This window comes from Archocentrus centrarchus, chromosome 18 (assembly GCF_007364275.1).
Source record: "Archocentrus centrarchus isolate MPI-CPG fArcCen1 chromosome 18, fArcCen1, whole genome shotgun sequence".
NCBI classification, from domain to species: domain Eukaryota; kingdom Metazoa; phylum Chordata; class Actinopteri; order Cichliformes; family Cichlidae; genus Archocentrus; species Archocentrus centrarchus.
In genome coordinates, this window is record NC_044363.1 from 20,825,100 (window position 1) to 20,844,191 (window position 19,092).

The 19,092-nt window shown below is 41.7% G+C and overlaps 1 protein-coding gene across 3 annotated transcripts in view; it reads left to right on the plus strand.

Annotated features, from left to right (window-relative positions):
- Positions 1-19,092, plus strand: part of stim2b (stromal interaction molecule 2b) — a 62,989-nt gene that overhangs the window by 30,979 nt on the left and 12,918 nt on the right. For 2 of the 3 annotated variants that reach the window (XM_030753704.1, XM_030753703.1), the window contains 3 exons: positions 2,239-2,369; positions 14,914-15,025; positions 17,997-18,108. In XM_030753704.1, the coding sequence (XP_030609564.1) occupies positions 2,268-2,369; positions 14,914-15,025; positions 17,997-18,108 (326 nt within the window). In that variant the 5' untranslated portion in view covers positions 2,239-2,267. Of the gene's footprint in view, positions 1-2,238; positions 2,370-14,913; positions 15,039-17,996; positions 18,109-19,092 lie in introns of those variants that run through there. The other variant, XM_030753705.1, reaches the window with a different exon arrangement.

Here is a 19,092-nt window from a genome sequence, read left to right on the forward strand (position 1 = left end):
GCTTTTAGTGGTAAAAAATATAAACTTGTGAATTCACAACATTACTGAATTTCCCCTCATCTTTTATTTGCAGGATCACACTTGCATTTTTTTTGTCTTCTTCATATAATGAAGAATATGAGCCATTCTTCTGACTGTAGGCGGCACTCAGTCGGCCCATTTTGTGCAGAAGAAGAGTCAAATGATGCATCAAACACCCCCTTTTATATGAGCGTGCATACAGCCTGAAGGGTTAACTAAGAAAGTTGATAACCATGTCATGATACTCATTATCCCTGACTGGCACTGTCAAACATTCTTTGCAGTTGACTCTGCAGTAGTGCCTTTCACCTTTCGCTGTAGACTGATTTGGTGTGAGTTGCACAGCTGCAGAGCTTTCTGTCTACCCTTGAATATAATGGAACCAGATGGCACCTGTGGTTCTCAATAAATACATTTGAAAAGCTCAGCAGCAATTTCTCCTGAGAAATCATGACCCTTGTTAAAAAATCGGTTAAAATTCAAAAACCTCATGAGTGTTTTCAGGTACAGCAGACACGTTTTTTTTTGCAGGACATGTGCGTCTACCCACGATGAGAAGCTCATGTTTGTAACAGTGTGACAGGATTTAATGTTTTTCTCTTTTTTTTAATACACATTGAAAATTTGTCTTAGTAAGTGTTGGCTGAAATGTTTTCACATGTGGATTGATTTCAATCTTGATGCTAAAATTAAAGAATGAACTTCCCAAACTATCAGAGTTTTGAACTTTTCCTTTGTCACACAGAATGATTAAATGTTTAAAATAAATCACTTTTGAATCTATGCCATTGTGTGAGTTGCCCAGTTGTGCACCTAAAAGCTGCGTGTCTACTGGATCACACAGATCAGCTGTTTTTAGCCATATAATATGATTTCTAACCATCTCTCGTTTGCATTCTGTGAAGCCGTCTTCTGTACAGGCACTCGGAAACACTACTTGTTGCCAAGAACACTTAAAACCCTGATGCATGTGTTTGGGTGTGCATGCGTGCGTGTCTGTCTGTCTAGTTGTTATTTGGTGGTGTTGTGTTATTGGCCTTCAGTGCTGTGTGGTTCTCCGTTTGAGTGAAAGGGTTGCCAGCAGGGAGCATCATTATTTGTTAGACCTGGACAAAGGGACCTTGGGACAACTTGGACTCAGTTTTTACAATCTAATGTTAAACAAAAGTGTTCTGTCCTTGTGGTTTATGGAGGGATGTCTTTACACTTGTGCCGTATGCTTTTATCTCTCTGTGCGTGTGTTTGTACAAGAGCCACTGTTTCTGTGGTTGTACAAATCTGGCTCTGAGGGGTGTGTGTGTGTGTGTGTGTGTGTGTGTGTGTGTGTGTGTGTGTGTGTGTGTGTGTGTGTGTGTGTGTGTGTGTGAGGTTTTGCGGCTCCACTGAGACAGTTTGGCTCCTGGCCAGCTCAAACTGTCCATCGCTTGGACGGCTGGAAGTAATGGGCTCATTTCCCCCAGTGGGACAGGAACGGGGGCTGAATAAAAACAAGGGTGAGGGGGAATGTCTGGGGACGCTGCAGGAATGACAACAGCACACGACAGAGACCAGCAGGAGTGCCGATTTGTCCGTGTGCTGCTGTGACAAGACCGAGGTGCTTTAGACCTTACCGTCACCTCGGCTTTTGGAATAATTGAGATATCAGGCTCTTTAATTAAACAAAACCTAAAGAGCATATGAAGGACTGTAAATCACCAATTTGCTGCTCCTTTAGTGCTCTTTCAAATTGTGCATTTTATGCATTCTTATTTCATTTCAGACAAGAAAGTAGAGCTCATTTTAATAAATACCTGGAGTGTGGGTGTGGTCAGGACTGCGAGGGCAGGTGAAACCATGTAAACACAAACTCTCATGGGAAAACCCTCACTGTCATACGAAGACTATTATTACGTGAGGTACATCTTTGCTAATAAAGTCCAGTAAGGGACTTTATTATCACAAGCCTATGTTCACACATCACCACATTACAATCCAGCCGAATCACAAGCTTCTTTGTATCACTGTGTATTGCTGGCACTGTAACTTACATTTTGTTGCATGTGCTGTCTCCCATGTGCCAAGTATGCAGCGAATGAATAACATCGCAGAAATTCCTTGAAGGCCAGCGTATCATTCAGTAGATCTGGTTTTAAGGCTAGCACAAATACTGCAGGTGCAGCCCTCACCTGGAAACACACGTTCAGACAGGAGTACTGATATTTTTTGTTTGTTCTGCAGACCCCTGTCTCATAGTGATACCGCCATGCATGGGCGAGGCCGACCGCTTCAGTCTGGAGGCGTTGCGACACATCCACAAACAGCTGGACGATGACAACGACGGAGGTATAGAGGTCAACGAGAGCGTGGAGGTGAGCTTTGTGCATACACATTTATGGTTTGGGCTGTTAGGCCGACTCTCAGAGGATCAGTAAGGAGAAAGTGAGTTATGATAACATACCTGTGGCGGAGGCAAGGAGGGAGGGCAGTGGACTTTTTGACCAGATTATTTAACACAGTTTTGGAGAGCGAGACGATGCCTGAGGAATCTAGAGGTGTTCTGGTACTGATTTTCAATAACAAGGGAGATGTGCAGAGCTGTAGTAACTACAGAAGGAGAAAGCTGATGAAGTGAAGCTGCAAGGAGCAGGGGTAGTGAAGGTGCATGAGTTTAAATACTTGGGGCCAACCATCAAATTAACAGACAGGGCACAAGAGAGGTGAATACGAGAGTGCAGGCAGGGCAGTGTCGGGTGATTTGTGGCAAAAGGTTAGCAGCAAAAGGGAAGGTTTACAAGATGGTAGTGAGACCTGCTATGATGTAGGGTTTGGAGACGGTGGCACTGAGGAAAAAGACAAGAGGCTGAGCTGAAGATATTAAGATTTTCATTGGGAGTGACCAGAATGGATTCTGATGTAGAAGATGGAGCTGCCAGGTAGGAGGGAATGAGAAAGACCTCAGACAAGGATGGAGGACATGCATGCAGAGGGTTGGTGTGACACAAGAGGATGCTGGAGATAGGGTGAGATGGAGGCAGATGATCCACTGTGGATCCACAAGCCTAAAGAAGAAGAAGAAGCTGTTAAGCTGACAGTGTTACCATGTTGAGCAGGTGTACCTAACAAAGTTGCCTGTGAGTGTAGGTGAGCTGTTACATACAGTCACATTTAAATCGTTTGGTCTACAGCAGGTGTCCTCAACTTGAGTCCTAATCTCCATCACAAATGTCGGGACTTCTTTTTTATTTTACTCTCAGTATGGCTCCTTTACTAAGTAATGAAGTAATAAGAAAAAATAATGCCAGTTGTATTATGTACGTAGTTTGCTTCTTCAATTCAAAGTCAGTTTTTACAGGATTTTTTTTTTTTCCCCATTATTGTGGATGTTTTTGTAACTACTGTGACCTCTCTTGCTATAAAGAAACTGAATATGGCAGCAGTTAGCCAAATAACAATGAAAACACATTTCACAGTACCATAAATTGCTGTGGTTACACATAAATTGCATTTCTGTGAAGTGTATTTTACCCCCTGAAATACACCAGGCCATTTAACAGGCCACCCAAATCGTTAATGTTGACCCCCTTCTAAAAACCCTCTTTCTATGCACCTGCCCTCCAAAGCCATCAAACCAATTTTGCCCCAACTGATGGCTCAAAGCTGGAAGTCCTGAATAAACATTCAGTTTGCAAAGCTAGTGGTGAATATAAGCTTGTTGCAATCAAAGGCAATAAGTCATCAGGAGATACAGCCAAATCAGGATACCTAACATAGTGACACATCATCAAAGACAAATCTTTACTTCCATGTGCATCGGAGTTGTAGTGTAATTTATAGCTAAACATGTTGAAATAGTTAATATTTATACTTTTATAGTGTGTGTGAAGACTCTTTTTGCCTTTTTAAGTGAAACTAAAAGCATTTACGCGTCCATAAAGTAGTTTGGAAAAGTTGTGCTTCTGAGAAAATAAGATGATGCTCGGGATCGTTGAAGGGGTGAAAAGATCACTGGTACTGTAGAGTGTGTGTGTGTGTGTGTGTGTGTGTGTGTGTGTGTGTGTGTGTGTGTGTGTGTGTGTGTGTGTGTGTGTGTGTGTGTGTGTGAGAGTGAATGAGTGAAGGCACAGGTTTCTGTGAGTGAGCAGAAGGGTACGACTGACATCTGAGATCATGCTGACCTGCCGTGCCCTGTACGTCTCTTGGTAATCACCCGCCTCTTACATTCAAAAGAAACCACTTGGGACTGCAGTCACATTTTCTGTGCGTGCGTGTGTGTGTGTGTGTGTGTGTGTGTTGGCAGAGACATTTTTAACTGGCTGAGAAGAGCCGGTGTGAGAAACAGTTTATACCCCACAGCCCTGCGGTGGCGCCTTGGTAAAGGGCCGGATACTGTGTGAATCCCGTCTAAAGAACCCCGAGGGCTGGGGGGTCTGAACTGGACCTCAGCCCACATAAAGGAGATGTGTGTCTGTCTGTGCGTGGATTACAGATGCATGTGTGTACAGTATAGGAGACTTGTCTGTTATCAGCCTTTGCCTTAATAAGGGCAGCGACTCATCGTTTCTGTTTCTTTCATGTTGTTTTTGGCTGTTCGTTCACTACCTATGAACAGCCTGTGGTCTCCCGAGGCGGGCGGAGCCGGGTTTCATAGCACGGCGGATTTTTATTTCAGCAAATTAGTGGCTGTCTATCTGTTGACTTTATGAAACACGAAAGACGATCATGTTCTGACCTTTATGACCAAAGAGAAAATAACAAGTGAGGCTTAAAGATTTCATACCGGTGTCAGAATTTAGGAGAGAAACCTGCTCCTTGGCTTTCTCCTGGACTGCACCGTGAAGTTTTCATCTTGCGTTAGTGATTAGATTAGTGTTTTCACACAAATAATTATGGCTACAAGGACTGCTACTTATACCAGACTTCTGTTGTCCACTTTTGGTGAGCCTGTGTGAATTGTAGCCCCAGTTTCCTGCTGTTAGCTGACAGGAGTGGCGCCTGCTGTGGTCTTCTGCTGCTGTAGCCCATCTGCTTCAAGGTTGGACATGTTGTGCGACCATTCTCTGTAACCCTTAGAGATGAACTCAGACCAGCCCATCTGGCATCAACAGCCACCCCCTATTGAAAGTCACTTAAATCTCCTTTCTCCCCCATCCTGATGGTCAGTTTGAACTTCGGCAGGTCATCTCAACAATGTCTACATGTCTAAATGCACAGACTTGCTGCCGTGTGATTGGCTGATTAGATATATTTGCGTTAATGAGCAGTTTAACACTTTAGCTAATAAAGTGGCCAGTGAGTGTAGTGTACTTCATGAATATGCACTCAAGGAACAAACTGAATTTGAGACACAGTGATTGTGTTTTTAAAGCCGTCGTGAAGAAACAGCTGATTTTTCTGATCTCTGGCAGGTTCTCTGCAGACAGGGCCGATCCCGAGCCTTTAGCCTCAGTCTCAGAACCACACAAAAACACAGGCTGCACTCAGGCTTATCTAGGCTTAGTAGGCAAGGATGTAGTGATATTAGTCAGAAGGCATCTGTGACGCACGGTGTTAAGGTTAAGGTTTACTCAACTGACTACATAATAGGAGAAAAGGATCGGTGGCTTTTAAATATGCATAAAAATATATTTAACCTGGTTAAATATTTAACTCTGACATTCAGTTTGGTTTGATTTGCTCCATCACACAAATAGAGGATACTGGAGCTAACAGGGCTTCAGAGATGTATGACATTCTGGTAACTACATGTTATTATATTTCCCAAGAAGGAGGGCAACCCTATGTGTGCCCAGGTGATCACACAAAACCTTTAAAATCTAGTCTAAATTGTATTTATTCATTTTGGATCTTGTGGGTAGTTTTGCTCGAGTATTCAGGATGAACTGAAGCCTGTGGAAAGGTTGTATTCATGTAACTAGTACAACTGCATTTGTGGTGAACGTGTGGTTTAGAGCTTGTGGAGCAGGGCTGGCCATTCAATCTCCTATTGTGGTGTCAGTTTGATTACAATGTCAGGCTCATCTAAGCAGTGATGAGTTGAAAGGAGTGACGCAGTTATGAGGCAGACTGACATGTGGGGTCACTTCATATCACCCTCCTGCCCCTTTGCCACCTGGCTGAAACCCGACACTCTCTTAAACTGTCTGTAGCAATTCCTGCTTTCCCTTTGTCCCAGTAAGGTGACATTTGTTATGTCATGGTCACAGTATTTGTTTTTCGTGACAAGGATTTCAAGGAAGATGAAGTCCTGTTGTCACAGAGCTGGTGATATATGCAACAGTGATGCAAGTGGCTTTGTGGTAACGTTTTCCTGCTTGTAGTGGTGAAGAGAATAATGTCTGCATAATTTTTACAAAACATGAGAAAACCTGTCTTTAAGGCAGATATGATAGAGGACGACTTTTTGAAGCGGCATCTGTGTTAAACCCATGCATTTTGCACACATAATTCTATATTCAGGCTCTAGAATTTGTATAAATATGTTCTTTGCATACTTTAAAGAAAGCAAACAAGCAAAATGCTTAGCAAGGCAATACAGTGTTTTTCTTAGACTCTGTTCAGGTGGTCTTCAGATAGATCTGCTGTTTTTCTGCTTTGCACAAAGTCCTGAGGCCTTACAAGCACTTAAACTAACTTGAGGATTTTGGTTCACTTATATATGATACACTATATGGACAAAAGTGTTGGGCCCTGTGACTAAATCTTTATTGGATAGAGGAGCAGTGAAGATAGTTAGGAAAGTAGGGAGAGAGAGAGAGAGAGGGGGAAGACATGCAGCAAAGGGCCGCTGGTCGGACTCGAACCCAGGCAGCTGCACTCCGGCCATCTAACCGTGCAGCCTTCCTTTACAAACTCAGGATGCTGCCATTGCATTGAAAATTCTTCCCTCTTAGGGACCACAGCAGCTCAGCCATGAGGTGGCAAATCATGGAAAGTGGCAGATCGGGGTCACCAAGTGTTGAGGGATCTTGTCAAAATTGATGGAATTATAAATGCAGAAAAGTACTGTTGATCCACCATCCAGCGTCATTTGGAAAGCATCTGATTGGCAGAGACTTTCTGTTTCAGCATGACAATGATCCCAAACACACTGCCAATGCAGTAAAAGCAAACCTGGATAGAAAAACACACCATCAGTCATAAATTGGTCTCCTCAGAAAGCAAAGATCCAAAGAGGAGCTTTGAATGCCCTTCAAGAAGCCTGAGAGCTGTTCCTGAAGACTACTTAAAGAAAGTTGACTTCCAGGCTCATTAGAATTGTACAAACTCTGTTTTTGCCTTATATGGTATATTTCCATTTATGTTTGAACATGTAATCAGGCAAGTGGTAGCACAGCTGGATTTGATCTAGAAAATGAGACAAGGGAGGAAATAAAACTAAAAGTAAGTAAAAATAACTAAAACAAAGAAATGGAGACATGAATGAAGTTAACAGAGGAGGGATAGCACAGAGGGACATACTGAGGGAACCTAAATAAAAAAAAAAACCTGGTTTTAGTAAATTGCTGCATCTACTTCCCACTTCCCTAGCAAAACAAAGAAATGGAGGGGTGGTGCAAGACTTCTGCACACTTTAGTATTTTTTAGGTAGTTTGGCTTGTCGTGCTATCATCATGTCCCTTTTTCCACGCATTGCCTGGAAGACCTGAACATTATTTGCACACGTTTTTTTCCATGTCACGGTAAAGCTTTGCTTAGCTTTGGCCAACACGGTCAGAATGTCATTACAACATAATTCCTATAATTCTCCTCCCTGTCTCATTATCCTAAATATATATAGTACCATTAACATATAGAAACCTATAAGTGTCACAGCAATAACTTTTTTATAGTCTTCTAAAAGCATTTGAAATTTGATGAGGAATCCGCCCGAGTTAAACATACTCCTGTATCTTATTACTCTGTGAGTCTGGGTCTTGTCGGTGGGGAGGGGGGTTTGAGTGACGTTTCGGGGTCTGCTCCTGAGCTCAGTCACTGGGGACGGCAGGTGCACGTCTTTGCCCTCAGGGTGCTGAGCCGGGTGCTGCTCGACTGCCAAGGAGACGTTTGGCTGGATCGTGTTGCATCACTTGAAATCACATGGACCCAACCCAGATCGCAGCAAGGGGCGATGCGGTGGTGCTACGGTGTGTGTACTTTATTAGTTCTTGACAGGCCATGCATAATAACTTAGTGGAAAAATTAGGCACGCATGTGAGTGGCCTACACCCATGCAAGCATACTTTATATATGTCTTGTGATGAGGTTGGTATAAAGAGAAGATACTTAAGGAGGAGCCATGTAGGTTATGGTATATCTATAAAAAGAAAGTTTTTGAAGGTTTGTTGACCTGTCTGGGCTGTAGAGGGAACTTTGAAAAGAGATACAGAGTCTGTGCATCAAGGTGTTGGTTGAAGCAAAAACACTTAAATATTAAATCTGTAAATATTTAATTGCTGTGTGAATCTGCCTCTTTAGTGCACTAATTAACATGTATCCCTTCTAATTATCTCTTGGTGCAACAACATTGCCAGAAGTGTTAGTACTTGGCAACCAATGATTGCACACACTCTTTGTCTTTCAGATACAGCAGGTTAATTACTGAGTGTTGCAGGTGTGAGGATGTATATTTTTTTTACTTTGGCCAGATTCAGGCTAACAGTTTGCCTTTACTTCTGGGAATTATGCTAAGCAAAGCTAATTAGCACTGGTTCTAGCTCCATGTTTAATACATAATAAAAGGTAATGTTCTCTCTGTAAGTGATTAAGCTTGTTTGTTTCTTACAACCTTTCCTTAGATAAGATATCTCCACCTGTAGGCAAACTCATTTTCAGATCTCCAGATGTAAGCCAGTGCATTGACCAGGGGCACAGTAACAGCACAATTACCAAAGCATGTTTTTGATGGTGGGATGAATCGGAGCTCCAGGACAAAACCATGGAATAAACGTGAAAATGTACACAGCCACCATGATGTCACTCACTGGTTTCTGCTCTCCCCCTTTGACGCCCCAATTTTAGCATTTTTCTGTGCTGCCATCTTGGTTGCTTGGAGCAAAGACGGAGTCAACTAATGTTGTAGAGAATGATAAGGAAGCAATTAAAATTGTCCAAGGTCAAAATAAGTAAAGCCAGCAGGAGGAGGAATTCATGATCCGTGAGGATGGCAGTGCTAATGCTAAGCAGATTTTGATCAGCTGTCAATATTACATGTGTTGTGGCATTTTTTGATGTTTATGGATCCTAACTTGTCATCTTCATGGTGGTCAGAGGCTTGACAAGACTGTAAATGTTTGGAAATTGTGGAAGCTGGTGAGTCAGTCGTGATCAGATGCTGCATTTGCCATTTCCGATGAATGCACAACTTGCTGCCTTTCTATTTGAGATAACACCAACTTGTTATCTGTGCTGTGTACCAGTAAATACGAATGAACAGTGCACTACACCAAAGTGTACTAACAGGAGTATCTGAATTGAGACTCCATTTCCATTGCGCTTTCTCAAGTTTCATTACTTCTCAGCAAGTAGTTGCGAGTGTTTGCAAACAAGTTGGTGTCTTCCATGCAAACTGTAGGAGACTGTTGGAATTTGCTAGCAAACCAAAGCAATCAGGTGGAGGTATCTGGTGCAGCGCCCTCTATGTGACTGATTTTAGGTGGCGACAGCCGGCGACCTTCAGGAATCACTCAGCAACTGGATGGGAAAAAAAAAAAGACAAAAAAACAAAAACCCTTTCCTTAGTGACCGAAGGTTCCCGGGCGGGTCATTGACCGGTCTCTAGGCCTGTGTGACGGAGACCTTAGTTGAATGTTCTACTAAAACAGGTTTACTGATTTCTGGCCTCTTAAAAGAGTGCTGCCACAAATCGCTGTGAAGTCAAAGTGATTTGTGTAGCACATTTGAAAACAGCACGAGGTGACAGATTTTTATAAAGAAATTTTACACATGGTTAAATAATTGAATTTGCATCATTACTGATGTAGTGTATCTATGTATGTAGATGTATGTAGAGATCCCTGATTTCTCCCTCGAGGGTTGCATCAAGAAGGACGTGTAAAAAATGTGCGAACTTAAACACGTGGAGCTACCTGCTGTGGTGACCCCTTGCGAATAAAGACACAGTGTATCTTTTAGTCTGGTGATCAATGGAGATATTTGCACTGAAGGGCAAATTGTTCTACAGTCTGGAGGCATTAATGGAAAAAAAAATGTTTTGCAGCAGAAAACAATATGAAGTTTTAAAAAAATAGCCTGAATGAGGAGATTGGAGATGCTAGATGGAGGGGGCCAGTACACAGAAGGTATGGTCTACCCTCTTAGTACCACTGAGGCAAGACAAAAAGGACTGCCTGACTCCCACATAAAGGGAGGTGCAGGAATAGAGGCAGTAGGTACAGTAATTGAAGCTGGTAAAAGGCCTTCTGATCTCCCAAAGTAAGGTTTTAATTTTGCTGTTGACCTTATGTGAACAAAAAGGGAGAAAAAAAAAACTACTGCTAATGACAGTACAGAAAGTTCAGTTCTTGGCTGCTCTAAGAATAACTTGATAAAACCCAGAGAGCATGTGACAAGGTCTCTGAAAACATGTTTAAAAACTGTCACAACTGGTTTGCTAAAGACACTCACTTTAATCTCGAGCAAAGTAACAAGCCTGACTGCACCAAAAAAAAAAGGATGAGAAAGATCATATCATGGAAGCAATGGTTTCACAAAAGACTGCCCAGCTGTCATATGAGATAAATCAGGTGTACCTCCTGGTATTCCACATTATAATAAATTATAGCCAAGTGCACCTTACCCTTTGTTCCAAATCTGCAAAATATTAATAATAATTAATCAACTTAATTATCCTCCTTTCACAGTGTCATAAACTAATGACTTTCATTAATACTGAGATATGTTGTTGATTAAAAATATCATCACTCCAGGTTATGATGATAGATAAGCGATGGATGTAATAACTTCCAGTAATATTAGATAAAGAGATGAGGACAGATGGATTGATACAGTAGATATTGGGTGGGGTGAATAGAGTCTAGACTGTTAGAGAAAGCAAAGACTCATGGGAAGAATTTTGCCAACTCCCCCCAATCTGGTATCTGATATGAACAAATCTGTCTTTGTTTGCTACTCTGTGTGTGTGTGTGTGTGTGTGTGTGTGTGTGTGTGTGTGTGTGTGTGTGTGTGTGTGTGTGTGTGTGTGTGTGTGTGTGTGTGTGTGTCCCGATCTGACCACGTGCCACTCTCTGTCTGTGTATGTTGACGTGTTTTTGTCTTTCAGGACTGAGGCTCTCGATCTCTGGAAACCTCAAGATCATTTAATCGTTTTGCAGGAATTTCTTCTGCAAGCTAAACTCTGTCTGTAACCTTCACAGCTATCAGGCAATTAAACTGTTAACCACAGAAGCCACAAAGGCCTATCTTTGTATTTGTGTCTCTCTGCTTACTTTGTATGGCACCATAAACCTTTGCAAAGCTGCCTTTCACCATATGCAAAGAGGCTCTGCCAGTCTGCCCGCATGTAGTTTCATGCTGCAGCAATCAAATGCTGTTACTTTTAATACGGCGTTTGAGCAGCTAATATATTAAATGTAGCATGTTAATGTTATCTGCTTGTTGCTGAACAAATGTGACCATCTAGATGTCTCTCAAGGCCTGTAAGACAAAGATTATCTCCCTATTCGCCATCCTTTGTCTTATCTGTACTGAATGTCCTTGAAGTTCACATCTTTGCCAACACGGCTTCATATTTTTCTTTTCATGAAGTGCAATGAGTGTTAAAGGCTTTGCAAGTTTAGACAATTATTGCACACACTGGGGTCCCTCGAGTGACTCAGCAGGCAGTCGGTTCCTTTAGCTGGTGCCCGGAGTTACGTCAGTGAGAAGACAAATTTGCATTTCTATTGTGAAAGAAGAACGTGGCAAAGTTTTAAGGCTTCTCAAAGGATTTTTGTTCACAAGTGATGTGGTGAAACTGCCTTTCAGAACCAAATGAGAATCCTTTGATACGCTCGAACACGGGCTGCAACACGTAAACTACCGTGATTTTAGCTCCAGTGTAAACTGCAGTTTGTAGAGTTGTTACCCTCGTTGAAGTGGAGCTCCCCCTCAGAATTAAATTCCACCGGTTTTAGTTTTAATACAGTCTATACTGTTGCAGGATCCTTTCATAATGAGATCAAATAATTCTCAATTTTTTTTTAAGCCATGCCAGTAGTGCTAGTAATACCTTCCTGATCATTCCACCTTTCATCACATCAAAATTTGAATGTGCCTGATAATTTGTGTCATGACCGAATACACGCAAAACTAATGAGCAATGTGCACCACAGCAGCTACCAATGAGAGCAAAGGATGTCATTTATTTGGCACGTGACAGTTTGGTTAAAACCGTGTGTTACCTGGTCAACAGGTGGCTACAAAGCGATACACGATCAAGCAAATCAGAACATTTTAACCATTATAAAAGACAACGTTGCAGCTAAGCAGCCGAATTTGGTTGCATTACTGGTACATAAGTGGCCACGTTCCACTGCTTAGCTGAAAGAAGCGCAGGCACGGATCCTGATTCACATCTCAGTTCATATGCCGAGTCACACACCAGGCTTGTGTGTGAAGGTGGGATCAAGCTTCTGATAAACACACTTTGGGTCACCAGTTGGCACACCTTAATCTTATACTCTGTGTTGACACAGTAAAATGCAGGAAGAGGCCATAAACATGCTGAAGGCTTTTTAATTTTTTTTATTAGCATCTTGTTTCGCTCCTTTTGTGCCAGTTATCCATTGTGTGTTAAGAGATGCATGACTTTGTGCTCACAAAGAAATGTGGTCACTTAACTCAAGTTAGTGGATTAGAATACGTGTGTAAGACTCAGACATGAATCACACAGAGGGGCATTCAGAAAGACTTAAAAATGATTTTTCTCCTGTGAGAGCAGGAATGCTGGAAACATTTGTTAACAGACAACCTCTCAACAGCAGACTGCTATTGTGTCAAACTCGCAGCACTCCTTCAGACTCTCTGAGCACGTTACAGAGACGTGTGAAAGTGCTGGCTGATTTTTGGTGATGGATTCCCGTGTGCACCTATGTGTCCGTGTCACACATGCAGTCGTTCAAAATGTATCATTAAATGCTTTTAGGACTGCTTGAAAGGAATGTGCAGTCAAGCGGTAATGATAACATCTGTCTTGGTGCAAGCATGTGATATTTTTCAAGTTGTTTTAGAGCCCGGGTGTGCGGTTTTATCCCTATCAAGTCAGATGTGAAGCTCATTGATCTGAAATTATAATTCATAACTGTGTGAAATGTCAAAACACCCTCAGCTGCTGCTCGAGCATTCAGTCTCACACGATTAAAAGTGCTATTGTCTGCTGCTGCTGCTGCTGCTGGTGAGTTTTCTCTTCTAACAGCAGTTTTGGGCTTTTTGCTCCACAGTCTGAGTTTGCAGAAGCTTTTATTTGCCTCAGACATGTACAGACAGTATTTCTAGCACTGCAAACAGTACATTGAGCTCCTTCCTGATTACACCTAAACTGAACACTCAGGAACTTTTAATTCCTCAGCTTGGGCATCTTTACTAATAATTCCATGAACTAAGCTTCTCTTTATCTGTTCCTTAACCGCAATTAACTGCATGTAGGTGCAGACACGTCTGTTTCTGCTATTCTTAATCTAAATTTGATTGCGTGCATGACCAAAAAAATCCTTTAGGTATGTTTGTGTAACTCATAGTTACATGGCATTTTAATTAATTTCTCTGGTTTTGAACCAGCAGTAAATTTATGCTTCCAAAGATTTTTTTGCAAAGAGTTATGTGGAGACCACTTTATCTGTATCTGTACATACTTCACAGTCACATTAGGCCTTTCTAGGATAGCTACTTCTATGTGGAAAGTTACACGAATATTAACGTGTGGTGAGGTGAACTTAAACAAGAGCACACATTGGCATAAAAACAGGTACAAATCATTGCAAAATATAAACTGGAGTTAAAATAAGCCAAAGAATGCGCTGCATTTTTGAGAAGTCTGTTTTTGCAGTCATTTAAAAATGAAAATGAATCTATTCGGGTCCCAAATATAATGCCGTGTGGAACGTCTGGACTAAAGGTTTTACACACATACAAATAGCCTGCAAATGTGCTGCTGTGGTTCTTTGTATCCCCTTCAGTCTACACAAATGAAAAATTCATCTTATTAAAATGATTCCAGAAAACACTCACTAGATGGCAATTTTTAAACATCATGCTTGCAGTTAAGCATGCTGCAATGGTCCTGTGCTTTGCTGTGTGATATAAAAGGCTAATCAGCTATGAAAAACAGGAAGGATGTTTGAATTAGATGGGAAATCAGGTTTTTCCATCAATGCCAAGGCCACACACGCATACAAATATTGTTCCAAGATGAATGTTTTGAGGTGTTTTTGTAGTCAGCCATGATCTTTGTTAATGCTACCGGTGTTCTTGCAATTCTTTGTGGGTTTGTTTGCTATGGCTTACTCTGCAGGGGCATTTTAGTTCTAGGCTACCAAAGGAGGACAGCTGGAAGCTGAAAGCACACACAGGTGGAAGCGGTGCCTTTGCCATGGGTCTATTTCTCTTTTCAAAGTCCTTAAAAGGGAAGAAAGCTGAGCAAAAAGAAAGTATGGGTGTGTGTGTGTGTGTGTGTATGTGTGTGTGTGTGTGTGTGTGTGTGTGTGTGATCTAAATCCAGACTTTTAGGCAAAGCCAACTCTCTGCGGCTCCCTCTGTCAAAACCACACATGGACATACACAGACGAGCACAGCCATCTGCATCTCCCCTGGAGATCTTCGTGAAAAACACTTGTTTTAAAATGTTCTCTGCAAAACAACAAATATATCTATCGGGATGATTTTTTTGAAAAGCTGTTGAAACTCAGTTCTGTTTCTATTTTTTTTTTTTTTTTTTACTAGTTCATAATAGAAGATATGAAGCAGCAGCAAACCAACAAACACAGCAACCTGCACCGTGAAGACCAGCACATCACTGTGGAGGAGCTGTGGAGGGGCTGGAAAACCTCTGAAGGTACAACAAAGAGGTGGATTGTCTCTGTATCAATGTCATCAAAAATACAAATGTCCACAAAACCTGTCCCATATAAGGTTGTCATAAAAAGAGCTGTCCAGACACAGACAGCTCATCATAATGGAGATAACAGGCAGTTAGCAGTTAAACAAGGAAGCATTTCAAAAAAACAAATGTATGGATCAGGAAGAAGATACACCATTTTCCTGCAGTGCAACTGGAGGTCACTCATGGGGAGATCCCTAAACAGCTCAGCAGTGATCTTCCAGTCCTAGAACTTCCAGTTCCAGAAGTGAATTTCCATTTTCTCCAATGATGTTCCAGAAAATCTTTATGTAAAAAGTTTTTAGCCTTGAAGCCAGCCGTCCAGCTACGAGGTGACTCACGACCATAACAGATTTGATTTGGATTAAAAAAAAATGTGTACATGGGGGAAAAAAATGCAAAAGTACAAGAATGTGTACTTAATTAGTTTTAACTGTGAAGGAACTGCTCATCCCATCCCATTCAATTCAGTTTTATTTATTATAGCATCAAGTCACAACTACAGTTGCCTCAAGGTGTTTTCTACTGTACAATAATAGAGGGAAAAACCACAACAATCAGATGACCCTCAATAAGCAAGCACCTGGCAACAGTGGGAAGGAAAAACTCCCTTTAAACAGGAAGAAACCTCCAGAAGAAACCAGCCTCAGAGGGGCAGCCCTCTGCCATGACCAGTTAGGGAGACAGGACAAAAGACACAGAGGAAGAGAGCCAAAGATTAATATTAACTAATAATTAAATACAGAGAGAAAAGAGGTGAATGAAGAAGAAACACTCAGTGCATCATGGGAAGCTCCCAGCAGCCTAGGCCCATTGCAGTGTAATTACGAGAGGGTTCAGGGTCATCTCATCCAGCCCTAACTATAAGCTTTATCATAAAGGAAAGTTTTAAGTTTAAAAACAGAGAGGGTGTCTGTGTTCTGAATCCAAGCTGGGAGCTGGTTCCACAGAAGAGGGGCCTGAAAGCTGAAGGCTCTGCCTCCCATTCTTATCCTAGGAACCACACGTAAGCCAGCAGTCTGAGAGTGAAGTGCTCTATTGGGGTGATACGGGACTATAAGGTCTTTGAGATAATATGGGACCTGATCATTTAGGACCTTTTACGTGAGGAGAAGTGTTTTAAATTTGATAATGCAAAGCAAATCCCAGATTCCACAGCAGACGACGTCCAACCTTCTCGAATTTAATCGTTCTCATTACTGTAGTGCTGTATAATAATAGTTTTGAATATTGAATGTTGTAGTTTGTGTTGTGTGTTTTCGTGGCTTCATCAGTTTCACGCTCACTAAGCGATCTGACATCCGTGGGTTTAGATAACAGCGACTTCCACCAATCAGAGAAGCCGCTGTTTCAGTTTGGGATTTTTTTCCACAACATCAAGAATAAAACATGTTTTTGTTAAAACAACAGGAGCCCATCGCATTGTTTCACAATGTCGTAGCTCATAGTATGCCTATTTTGGGTGGCTAAAACGTTATGGCTCATAAACAAAACCCCTATGGAGAATATGAATGGGACTTTTACTTCCTGAACCTCACTGTTTTTAGCTTTACATGACATCGCAGTGCTTTGTTAAAACCTCCGTCTTGTGAGGTGACTGTGCTTACACTTCACCAAACACTCAATTACTTTAAATAACTTTCAAAAGCTCTGAAAACCTGAGTGAACATTTCCTGACATTTACTCAACGAAAACAAAGCTTTTATTTACTCTGCAGAATGTGATGAAAGTGAAATTAGAATTTAAGTAAACACACTTTATTCAAGAAACCATCTGAAATTTGGAGTAGCTTCATTATATATATTTGTAATATTGTAATTATCAGGCTTCTCAGGGGCAAGTTGAAGGGGAAAAAAAAAGCAATGATTTGCCTTTTAAAACGTCCTTGTAAATGACAAAGTGAAGCTGTGTTTACACCACTCTGCCTCATCTTTTAATGCCTTTTTGGACCCGTGAATTATGCTGTTTATCTTCAAACACAAACCCCAAATCTGTCTTTCTCAGGCTTGATTGTGCCCGTGTTTGTTTATCACACTGATATATCTGTGGAGCTAAGTGGGGCTTTTTAGAACAAATTTTTGACATGCACTCGTGCTTCCGTAGCGCAGAATAAACAGCCTAGTTTCTTGTTCAGGTGCTTCGTGGCTCCTGGTGAAACAAATGTGGGTAAACTCCACCTCGGCTGTTTTTTTTGTTTTGGTTTTTTTTTAGCTGTGATGATGAAAAGATGCACCCAGCAGCCTCTATTTAAAAATGTTGAATTGAACACACACTACATTATGTGATTACAGATTTGGTGGTGATTTTCCTGCAGGTTTCAGTCTCATGCGTTGATGTACATGTTACACCTGAAGCTCTGTGCCCGCCTGGATCCTGGGCTGTCTCTGAATCATTTTCCCTCACTGTTGCACCCTGATTTTTTCTCTCCATTTCTCCTCATCTCTTCATTTACTCTGTGGATTATCACTGGACTTAATAATGTATTAAAATTAGTCCTAACATGCCTTTTGGGGCTGGCTGTGGCCCAGGAGGTAGAGCTCCTCCAGCCTGCATTTTGAAGGGAAAGATACTAAACCCCAAAACAAGTGCTCAATAAGAGTGGCAAGCTATGCATTATAAATGCCAGTCTGTTTGGCGTAACAGCAAAAATGATGCATCAACAATTAATCACAGCTTAGTAATGAAATATATGATCTGTCACACAGAGAGAGGGCTTCTGTGTAACAACTGCTTTTTTCACTTTAATACTTAAACCTGACTGAGAGTACTTTCCTGCTTTGAGGAAGTTTGGAGGAATGCAGCAGAGCAGATAATGAGCAGTAAATCACCTTAAATCATTCTCCTCCTCTTGTTTAGTTACTGTTCTGTGTGTGCTTTCAAAGATAACAACAACATCCCCTTTGCCCCCCCCCCCTTCCTTTCTCAGTCCACAACTGGACCATGGAGGACACGGTGCAGTGGCTGAAGGAGTCGGTGGAGCTGCCGCAGTACGAGAAAAACTTCCGGGACTTTCGGGTCACAGGGAACACTTTGCCTCGGTGAGTACAGCTCACATCAGACAGCATCTCGGCTGTCTGCTGTTTTCTTTTACAGGAACACTGTTATAACAATATAATAACAATAATACATGTGTGTAAATTTGCAGTGCATCCCTGTTCTGAGTCACATGTAAATTTTGGTCTTGTGTTTTGTCATTTGCTTCTGTGTAACACAGTATTTTGGCTACAGCATCTGAAAGTGCCTTTAGCTTTTATTACTTTGTTCAATGCTGCCCACTGCTGGTTGTAAAAGGCAACACAGGCAATAATGGTACAATTCAAGCGCCCTTCTTCTGATCTTGTATTAGAAAACTTTCTAAGGCTCGGAGGTTTTTTTAAAGCCAGATCATCAGTCAAACATTCAGCAGTATTTCAAATCTATGAAAATTTTTTTAAAGTGATGTTTTAGAGTGACGTGCCTGACTTCTCATGATCTGCTGTGAATTTAATCATAGGTTGATAATTCAGTCTTTTAAAAGCACTCCCAGGATATTAAAAATTCCTGCACGCAGCACAGTGAAGATGAAATTTAATGAGTGCCGACATTACAGAAAAAAACTCAGATGGACTGTGACTCACTGCAGTCTGTATTTACGGCATGAGTAGACCGGAGGATGGTGGGTGGCAGGCTATTGAAGAGCTTCATGTTACGCCACAGAGCTTATTGGAGCTGACTCATGAAGTGACGTCACAGCGCGAGGGGGTACAGTTTCCTCAGGCTGCCATGTTGTCTGCACCGTTTAAGATGGTGGTGGTGGTATGCAGAAGGCGCACTGTGTTGGAAGCAAAAACTGGGAGACCTCGGTGTCACAAAGGTCGAACTGAGCAGAGAAGGATTTAAAGCCTCACTCTTCTTCCTTCACTGGGTCGAGTGTGTGTCACTAACTTTGTCATACCCACATACTGCATAAAAGATGGACCTGACATCACAAACTGGTTTCAGGCTCAGCATTTTGGCTGTAGGCATGTTGGGTTTTTGGAGCC